This window comes from Triticum aestivum, chromosome 1D, assembly GCF_018294505.1.
Source record: "Triticum aestivum cultivar Chinese Spring chromosome 1D, IWGSC CS RefSeq v2.1, whole genome shotgun sequence".
Taxonomy (NCBI): domain Eukaryota; kingdom Viridiplantae; phylum Streptophyta; class Magnoliopsida; order Poales; family Poaceae; genus Triticum; species Triticum aestivum.
In genome coordinates this window covers 22191537-22202327 of record NC_057796.1, presented here as the reverse complement: position 1 = coordinate 22202327, position 10791 = coordinate 22191537, and the positions used below count along the sequence as shown (strand labels likewise).

Below are 10791 nucleotides of genomic sequence, written 5' to 3'. Positions count from 1 at the left end.
TAATCGAATGGAAAACATTCTCCCATGCATGGTTGAATGTTGTGGCGGGTTTTTCATCCATGATTGCATATTGCGGTGAGCCTAATTATATAGTGAGGTAACATGCGTATACGTTGAGATAAATAAGTTAGTGAAGATGACTTAGATATATAGAAGAAGGTATTCCTTGTGGACCACTTGAGTCGCTTGCCCCACGCATCTATCCTGACCGATCGGAGCCGATGCCCATCTCCCTCTCGCCTTTAAATCCATCCGGGCAGCAAAGTCCGACTTGCGTATATATCTGCTCCGACCTGCCAAGCAAGTTTTCCAACCAACACTGGTTTCCCGTGGCAACATAAATGCATGCACGCGCCAGTTCCACCACAAATAATCAATAAATCAACATTGGTCGCCGCCCGGGTAAACCCATGTCTGACTTGATCCAGTCTGGCGACGAGCCAGTTCAACCTTATCCTATGCAGACGCAGCTCAATCATAATAATCAATATTCGTCTCACTCTCACCTCGGCTGCATAGATACACTGCACCTGTAATTTGGCCACACGATCGATCTCAAAAAGAATGGGAAAATGGCTACACGACACGCTACGTACGTTGACCCGAGCACAAAGTAGCCAGCTTCCAAATTAATTGGTTTCATGAAGAAAGTCACGCATGCGTGTGCATGTGAACAGCTCCAGTCCAGCCTCACTCCCCTTCGTTTATTTGTGATGTTTAGTGTATATATAATGTTAGTGCGGCTATATTTTCGGAAACATCAATGTACAGAGAGAAACCAAATGTATAAGCACCATGACAGGAGAGCAGATACAGCTAGCGACGAACTATGACCGCCCACCGAGAAGCAACAACATTATTCATGTTCGGAAAGGACACAAAAAAGTCATCGACATTACTGTCATGACGACTCTAAGTTATGCATGTACCTTCATTATCCTCTCCAGCTGGGAGTATACATATGTCATATGTGTATGTTAGACCTGCCAGGCTAACATAAGATATCCAACAAACACCGGTTTCCTACCATGACATAAATGCATGCACGCCCCAGTTCCACTACCGTACTTTATATACGTGCAGCTTGCGGCTGCAGCCTGATCAATATTGGTCGCCGGGTGGAGGGGAGTCAGAGGTTGATGGTTCAGTTATACGGAGTACTATCTTATGCATACAAGTTCAATTATGCTAGATATTGGATGATCATCATGGGCCAGCACACCTTGCATTGGTACTGTGCTCACGCTATCGGAATCACTTATTTATGAGTGTCAAGAACACTCAGCAAAGAGCAAAACACCCTTCGCAAATTGTTTACTAAGTAACCGATAAACCGTAGTTGATAAACATACAGATGACGAAGACATCTTTGCCGAGTGTTTTATTGTCGAAACTAGATAAAGACATGATTGTAGTGTTTTCTTGTGATACTTAGTCAAAGTATCTTAATGCACAGGGGGAAGACAGCGGAAGTCAATTTACCAAGTGTTTTCTTTGTGAAACACTCGGTGAAACTTGACACTTGTAAAGATTTACCGAGTGTTTTCATATGATTGTAGTCATGAATTCTCAATACTAAGAAATCTTATGAGGGAAAAGAGATAGAGGAATACCCAAAAAAATTGACAATGGAACGGGGCTCCATGGGGCCCGGTATTAAAAATACCAATTTCCATAGCGGGAAAAAAATTCTAAAACATGTATATATATATGGAAATACATATATAACTCATTTGAGAACAATTTCATAACAATATACTTCCATGTGTGGCATCTATTTATTATGTGTATATTAAAAGTACTTGAAAAGTTCATCAAAAAAAAGATAAATAGACTTGAAAATCCCAAAAAAAATCTGAATCCGACCATTTAATTTAATTTATACAATAAAATGCAAAAACCATTAGATAAGCTTTAAGAGAAATAGGCTTAAAGATCCCACTAAAATCAGAAACATACAAACATTTAATTTATGGATTAAAATACCAGAGCCATTTGATAAGTTTTAAGTGAAACAAATTACCCACCATTGCCATTTATAATAAAAAAAAGTTTCTTTCACCTTTGCCTACGGCAGAACAAAGAAACAAGCGTGAAGAAATTAGTGTGGGACTCTCAATTACAAAAAAAAACTAGCATAGGACTCTCCCTCGAGAAAAAAAAGCTAGCGTGGGACTCCATGTAAAAAAGAAAGCAATGTCTGACCTATGACCTTTTACTATGATAAGAAATTGTTATTAGGGTGGGACTCTCCAAAAAAAAAGCATGTGAGTTGAGTAGGACACTTTGGAGACCGGGCTCTATCGAGGGTGAAAATTTTGAAAATTCAAAATTCAAACTTTTTGGTTTAAAAAAATTCTGAAAAATATGAATGTATATAAGGATGAAATATATCTGTGTGTAAAAATTCAACATAAAATACCTTGAATTGCAGCCAGTTAGAAAAACACATTCTTTGTTGAAAAGACACATTTTTTGTTGCACATCCCTCGTTTCAACATATTTCATCATGAAAACTCACACACATGTGCAATTTGCCTCCATATATGTTTGTATTTTTTTCAGAATTTTTGAAATGTAAAAATATGAATCTTTGTGATTTTTTTAAAAGCCTCCATGTAGCTTGGGCTCCAAAATCAAGGTACAGAGTAACGAGCGTCGGACTGCATGCAATGAAAACACTACGTGAGACTATCCCAAAAAAGTAGCAAAATACATGTGTTGATGAGTTTTTATATATGCCCTCTGTAAACAAATATAATATGCTTTAAATCAGATTAAGATACCATATAAGAGAAAATCAGAAAATATTGCAGGTATACACACCTACAACTAACTGGTTAATATGTCCACCTTTTTTGAATGGAAAACCTTAAATCAAGCCAGCACGGTAAGACGCAAAGAAAATGGTACAAATATAAATTGCACAATAGGAGTGATTATGAAGAGTTAGTATAGTACGCATGACAAGAAAATACATGATTACTTTGTAACATATGTTTTATATATCAATGAGAAAATTAAACTTACCTAAGATAACAATATGCTTGCCAAATGCTCTTATTTTTGAATTTGATCACCTTTCGTTCCAATTTTCTACAGACGAATCAAATAATGCATTCACATGATAAAATTTTGAAAACTCAAGCCCACACATCAGGCGGGCCACTCTACTAGTAGACAAAAGGACAAATAAAACACATATAGGAAAAGTAGGCCAATTCTTTTGTTGGGCCGAGATTTTTTTAATAGCTTATAAACCACAATAATTTTGAACAAAAAATTACAGATCTGTCAGAAATGTGTGCAGTGTTTCATAGAATTATTATTTTTTATTTTTTTAAAAGTGGGGATATCCTTTTGAAAAATGTCTGCCAAGACTAATCACTCAGGAATACCAAGCTTCGGTCTCACAAAAAGATGGCTACAATCTAGTCGAAGGCACCTTCTTTTTTAGATGGAGGACACAGAATCATCACATTGTGTAATATTACCAAATATATAAAATCAATAAAGGAGGTATCGTTGATAAACCAAACCTGTAGGGTACACCAGCAATACTCGGGGAAGATACTCGTCACGTCCAAGATATCCGTCCATCCAAATCCAACCAACCACTTGTTCCCCGTCGTCACATAAATGCATGCACGTGCCAGTTGCAATATTATTACATGTTATATATAGTACGTACGTGCAGCTGCAGACCAATCAATATTGGTCGCCGGTGTATAGACACGCCCGTTCAGTATTGTGCAGACGCAGATGAATCATATCTTTGTCTCACCTCGGCTACATAGATGTTGTGTGTACATGCAATTTGACTACACGACGCGAACGTACGTACCATGTACGTTGACCTCGACCTGAGAACAGAGTAGGTGGCAGCCAGGCGCTTAATTTGGCCTAGGCTGGAAGACGGATGGAGGGAGAAATTGTGTCTTGCACACGGAGGAAGAAGGCGGTGAGGAAGAGCAGCACAGACGGAGGAAGGTCACTGGATGTCGATCCAATGCTCCGTAAATGTGATTGAGAAGTTGAAAGACCACACGGCTGTAGATAAATCTCAGTTGCCTGACACTTGGTTATGTCTGAGTCAACGCAATATTTCTGAGATCTTACATTAGGATCCATGCAAAAGAAAATCCCGTTTTTTTCCTTACATGTATTATGTCACTTGAGACTTGGTTAAGTCTGAGAGACCTCACACCCATATTTCCAAAAAGAATACATATGTCGACTGAAACATACTACAACATATAGTTGTACAGTTCTGTACGAAGTGAGTACATGACAAGAAAGCATGTACAGTGAGGAACTATAAGTTTATAAGCACTTCACCACGGATAATCAACAACACAATTCCTGTTTAGAAAGGAAGAAGAATCATCACCATTGCTGTCGTGACGACTCCAATAAGGCTATAAGCTATCTAGGTACCTTTATATTCTCCAGGGAGTATACATATGTACTGGATGAATAACATGAAATAGAACTTAATATCATACAGTCTAGCTAGCCCACACGCTGGAACGAATTTTAAATAATAATTATTACTACCCACCACCTTCCCCGATCTCGTTGTGATCGGCCGGACGGCGTATGAGTACGTAGCAGCGAGCATGAATTAAAGCATGACGGTGTCGCCCTCGACGTCGTTGAGCCACCCGAACTTATCCATGTAGGGGTTGGCGGTGTTGGCCGGCGGGTAGTCGTCGACGCAGTCAGCCCACGCGCCCTTGTCGGCCATGTCGCCCTTCACCTCCCACATGCAGCTGTTGCACTTGAACCCGGAGCCGAAGGTCACCATGAGCACCCTGTCCCCTCGCCTCAGCCTCCCCTTGGCCTCCATGTACGACAGCACGTACCACAGGCTGCTCGCCGACGTGTTCCCCCACCGGTGCAGCGTCATCCGCGCCGGCTCCACGTCGCCGTCGTCCAGGCTCAGGCTCCGCTTCACCGCCTCGATCACCGCCGTGCCGCCCGGGTGCAGGCAGAAGTGCTCCACGCCCGACTTGAAGTTGATCTTCGGGCCCTCGCTTTTCCCGCCGTGCTTGCGCGAGGACGAGGAGAGCTTCCTCAGCACGAGGCCGGCGGCGAACCTCGCCAGCTCGGTCACCGGGAGGATGCGCGGCGCCAGCGTCCGCAGGTTCACGGTGAAGGCCCTGACGGCGGCCTTGGGCAGCGTCTTGCTCAGGCTGATCCCGACGCGCCCGTCGCCGTCCTCCCGCTGCAGCGCGCACGCGTGCGCGTCGTCGTTGGCGGCGATGTTGGAGCGCACCAGGCAGCGGAGCTCCATCTTGGCCCGCCCGCGCAGCGCCGGGTCGTTGCTCAGCAGCACCGCCGACCCGCCGCACCGGAACAGCATGTTGCCCAGCATCATCGACTTGTCCGTGCCGGGGTACCAGTTGGGCGCGATGGACTCCGTCGACACCACCAGCGCCGTCGCGTTCCGCCGCGTCCGCAGCGCGTTGCGCGCCAGGTCCAGCGAGATCAGCCCGGCGCTGCATCCCATCCCGGACAGGTTGTACGCGGCCACGTCCTCCCGCATGCCGTACCGGCGCACGATCCGGGACGCGATGGACGGCGCCGGGGAGAACATGGACACGTTGACGACCAGCACGTCCACGTCGCAGGGCCTGATCAAGCCGCCGCTCTTGGCGAAGAGCTGCGCGATTGCGTCGTCGATGAAGGCGTCCATCTCCTCCACCGCGTCCTGGTGCGTCGGCGCGTCCTCCCGGCTGTCGACGATGTTGCGCGGGGAGTACGTCTCCTCGCCGATGCCGGAGCCGACGATGACCCGCAGGAGGAAGCGGTACTCGGACAGGCCGAGCCGCGGGTTGCGCTCGATCAGCGCGCCGGCCATCTCCGTGGTCACCTTGCGGTCGTCCGACGGCTTGTGGCACACGTAGTCCAGGAGGTAGCACCGCGACTGCCGGCGCCGGACGGCGGCCGCCCAGGCCAGGTAGCCCACCGCGTGCGCAAACAGCAGCACGGTGAGCATGAGCAGCAGCTCCATGCTGGTTCCTGATCTCGATTTCTGGAGTGAGTGATCTTGCTGATGATTTTCCGGCAAACTGATCAGTAGAGAGGTAGGTGCACTGGGTTAGCTAGCTAGCTGTAGGTTTGTGTCGGGAATTGAAGGAGGGTTTAGTAGCTCTGATGAAGTGCAGTGGCAAGGAAGCGTATATATAGGCGGCCGGGCCAGTCCAGCGTGGAAGCTAACTTGAAGGCGTAGCGCGCACCTGCATGTTGTCAAGTGGAACCAGGGGAGGAAAAGGAAAGGTGGCGAGCGCAAACCAATATTTTTCTTCTTCTTTTTTCGAAAATGATGCAGATTTATTACAAAAATTCACCGAAAGTACAAAGCACCACAAACATAATAAAAATTACATCGAGATTTTGAGACAACCAAACGACCACCACCGCCGTCACAACGAGCTGCTGAGGCGCCGCTGTCGCCGCTCCCATACCGGAGACGGCTTGACTTTGTCGATGACAACTGGGAAGTCTTCGTGCACGTGCCCCTAATGTATGTGGCTACGGTTGGATATCGTCTTCACGCATTCGTGTCCACGGATTGGTCCCTCTATTTGCGGACGGACGCGGGAGAAAATTTATGGGTTGTCATTGGAGATGCCCTTATTCCGTTGGCAAGTGAAACTTGGGAAGGAAAAGGAAAGGTGGCAAGCGCAAACCATTATTTTTTTTGGGTGCAAACCATTAATACTTGTGGGCTGTAGCCATGAATCCGGACGTTCTGGTCTTCGGAGAGACGTCGGTGTCACCGTCCATGGATTTGCGAAATGCATGGGGTGATCACGCGCTGGCGTTAGGTCGGAGATGAAGGGGGACTAAGTCAGTACCAACTAAAAAGCAACATTTGCGTCTTACCGCCCCAAGAGTAGCATGTTTTTGCAAAATTCCTATAAGGGACTCCAGCAGAGCGTGGATCGATAGGCCAAGCCATTATATCATCTAAAAAACTGAGCAGCTTCAAACATAGGAATCCTGCAGCCTTTGGGTTGCAATAAAAAAAAATTCTCATAAGGACTGTGATTATCAGGAACCCGGTTTTCATTTCGCAAGTCGTCGCCGAAATATTTATCATGCAAATTCATTTCCAAAGGCAATAGTACAAGCTAGCAAAAGCTGTGAGATGGCAAATTGTCAAAATTCATGCATAGAATAAAAAATACACTTGAATGCATGCTTGTACAGTTGGTGAGTGCATATTCATGCCAGGCCAAGATACTATTTATAGCTTAAATATAAAGTTGACATAATCATGCCAGACTAAGAGTACTATTTACAGCTCAAATATAAAGTACTAGATGGCGTACTTTGGAAGAGTTTTAGTTGCATTTTGTTATGTAAATATGTACTATTTTAATTGCCAGGTCAAATATAAAGTTGCGAGCCAGCGATGCATGCTTGTAGAATTTTAGTTGTTGCCAATGGTTTTTGGTCTCGATGCATATGCACCACAAACCTCAGCTGGACATGAATAGCCACCAAGTCTGCTTATTAAACCATGAATAGCTAATTTAGCGGCCACCTGCTGGCAAGTGGAACTCGGGGAAGAAAATGAAAGGTCGCCAGCGCAAACGATTACTATGCTCATGAATTCTGAAGTATTTGGTATGCAGGCGCGCTAGCCCTGACTAAGTCGTTCTGCTCGCAGCTTTGGAAGGAATTTGAGATCTTTGTGCCGGAGGAATTGGTGGCGCTCTTCAGGTGGGCGGCCTCTGTGTCTCTTGGAAATGGAAAAAGTATGTTGTTTTTGTGAGACCGGTGGCTAGATGGCGCACTGGAGGAAATTGCGCTATGAGTCTATGCATGAGTTGCTAAGCAAGAAGAAGAACTTGCGCCTATGAGTGTATGCACGAGTCGGACGTTGTCTCTCGATGTGCAGTACCTCGCTGTTGCGTACGCGTGCGCGAAAGCCCCCAGCCGGTTATTAGACACCGGATGTAGGCTCTTGATGTACAGTACCACATTGGTGTAGCGCGATACCCCCACCCCAGCTATCGTTTGCTAGCTATGGTACCACGTTGTACACGCGTGCGCGAAACCCCCCAGTCGGTCATGAGACACCTCTAGATATATAGTATCAAATTGGTGTAGCACGATACCCCCACCCCAGCTGCCGGTTGCTAGCTATCGTACCACATTGTTGTGTACGAGCGTGTCAAAGCCCCCATCCGGTTATGAGACACCGCACGTTGCCTCTCAATGTACATTACCACGTTGGTGTACCTCGTTGCTGCGTATGTTATGTAGGTGACTCAAATTGCGAATACATAAGTGCAAATTTAATCAGTGAAGATGCTGCAATGGCCGATATACGGTCACTACCGCTCATATCGTATGTAGCTGATCGCGGCAACCTTTTGACCAGTTTAACTATCACTGTAGGAATATAGTGTGGCCTTGAACAACTGCAGGGCCTTCTTTGCACGATTACCACCCACCCCCACCTTTGGATCCGACGTGCACATGGTGCTCCTGGACTCATCGCCACATGGGGTTGCTGCGGTCGAGCACCTCCCTCTCCCTGAGCTGTGTTAGAAGTGTAATAGTGTTTAAGATAGAGATAAGAGCTAAAGATAGAATAGGTTTTAAGATGTACAACTTGTACTCTATTTCAAGTCTCTCTTTCTCATATGTGTACTCCTATATGTATCCTACACAAGGGGCGGATCAATACAACATAATTATTAGCAATCAATACTTCCATATGATATTAGAGCGGTTTGTCCAACGACGTCGATCCTAGGACCTTCCACCAATTCTGTAGTGTGCCGCCTCCGGGGAGATTAATCTCCTCTCCCCGGGGCGCGGCACCTGATCGATCAAAGATTAGATCAATTCTTTAGATTGAAGATTAGATTGGTTCTTTAGATTAGTTTGACTCATCAAAACTGCACCAAGCTATCTTCATCGACCCTGCGCCGCGACACCAAGTTGTACATCTACATCGACCTGCAACTGCACCAACATAAACGACTACACCCACGCCTCTGCATTGGAAAATAAGGGCAAGTCAATACCAGATCGCACTCAATAAAGTAAAACGGGATGAATTCAATCGCCAAGACCTGCCACTGGCTGATTCCATTGACCGGTGCCACTCCATTGACCTGTAAGACTGTACCAGACTACGAGCCGAGTCTTCGCCAAGACATCAAGTTGTACATTAGGTCTAGAAAAAAAAAATCTTCATCGAGGACATCTATGAGAAGCAACATCGACATGCATCACCCGCACGCCAGGCCGGTGTGGAAAGATATGCAATTCTTCATCAACTTCTTCGACGCCACACGGTATCGGCACTTGGTCGCCCCAAGGGACGCCTTCAAGCGACTCATTACCATTGACCCGCCGCAGCGACGCCATCGCCGACTCTTCATCAACGTGGTCTTTGTCATCATCATCGTCAACACATCGCCGCCACCTCGTCCACAAGATGGACACCAAGCGTCCTCTGACAGACTTTTTTGCAAGACCCGACCTCGACGAAGGCAATGGCCGCTTCACGATGACGGCATCGACCGCGTCATCCACAACGGCATGACTGCATCGACACGGCGTTACTATAGTGATGACCCCTACACGGCCACACGGTTCTCGCAAAACCGATTGTGCTCGATGGGTTTCCTTCGGTCATGGCAAAACCGGTGGACTCATCGCCGACGACACCCTCTGACATCCACAAGGTGCATCGTCCACGACTGCAGCTTCGTCGTCTACAACATGGCGCATTTTTTCTGTGCCTTCGGCTTTGTGCGGCTTCATCATCCACGGCGACTACACCATCGACCAGGACAACCTCCACCACGGCTACAGCACCATGATCGGCTACCTCGACATCAACATTAATGGCTTGGTCTACAACAACTCATCGGCAACAATTCCAGTCAACAGCGTTCGCGTCGTCACTAGCGTCCACGCCACTCCTGCTGTGACTGCAGGAGGGAATAGAGGAGAGACAAGGAAGGCACCATAAGTGGACGCAGTCACCACCCTAGGTGCCAACCCATCAGAGACACATTTGATGATGGCGCAACTGAGAAGACGACGGAAGCACACGACTTCAAATTCGGCCGCAATCGTCCGCTTTACTCCCGCTACGACTGAGGGGGAATATTAAAAGTATAATAGTGTTTAGGATAGAGATAAGAGCTAGAGATAGAATAGGTTTAGAGATATACAACTTGCCCTCCACTCCAAGTCTCTTTTCCTCATATGTACTCCTATATATACACTATACAGGGGTCAGATCAATACAACAGAATTCTAGCTCGTGGAGCACCGTATCCGCAAGCGGGCCAAGTGTCGTGGGTGCCATGGGAGCGGGCATGCCGACGGAGCGCGCATTGTCAAGGAGCACCGTACACAGAGTCGCGTAGCCCCATGGTGACAAGCCTGGTAACAAGCGGAGCTATCGCATATATCTGCCAGGATAGAGGAGCTCGCTGTCGAGCGCCTGCATGTTGTCGTCGAAGTACCCCTGGCACACCCTGCAAAAATGCAAAATAATTGTTATCTTGTACTTCCTCCATTCCAAAATAAATGACTCAACTTTATACTAACTTTAGTACAAACTTAGTACAAAATTGGGTCATCTATTTTAGAATGGAGGGAGTAACTACTTAACGCTAATTATGTAACAACATTAATGCAATTTTAGGACTATTTATGGAGATTATAATGATGTTTAGACCAGATTATACTATGTACTAATCGGGTCAAGCGGAGGTGCCGTCAGAGCAATTGACCGGAGGGATGAGA

The 10791-nt window shown here is 46.4% G+C and overlaps 2 protein-coding genes across 2 annotated transcripts in view; one reads left to right on the top strand and one right to left on the bottom strand.

The window, feature by feature from the left end:
* Positions 1 to 4210: 4210 nt before the first annotated feature.
* Positions 4211 to 6146, bottom strand: LOC123180032 (3-ketoacyl-CoA synthase 12). Its single transcript, XM_044591991.1, has one exon. The coding sequence runs from the start codon at positions 6014 to 6016 to the stop codon at positions 4625 to 4627; it is 1392 nt and encodes a 463-aa protein (XP_044447926.1). The 5' UTR covers positions 6017 to 6146; the 3' UTR covers positions 4211 to 4624.
* Positions 6147 to 6742: 596 nt separating this feature from the next.
* The window catches only part of LOC123157234 (proline-rich receptor-like protein kinase PERK8), a 53276-nt gene continuing 49227 nt past the window's right edge, over positions 6743 to 10791 (top strand). The window contains exons 1-3 of the mRNA XM_044575493.1: positions 6743 to 6833; positions 7647 to 7769; positions 9738 to 9961. Of these exons, the coding sequence (XP_044431428.1) occupies positions 6743 to 6833; positions 7647 to 7769; positions 9738 to 9961 (438 nt within the window). The remainder of the gene's footprint in view (positions 6834 to 7646; positions 7770 to 9737; positions 9962 to 10791) is intronic.

Excerpts from the sequence above, each read along its gene's own strand:
- LOC123180032 (XM_044591991.1), bottom strand. The coding sequence starts at position 6,016 with ATGGAGCTGCTGCTCATGCTCACCGTGCTGCTGTTTGCGCACGCGGTG.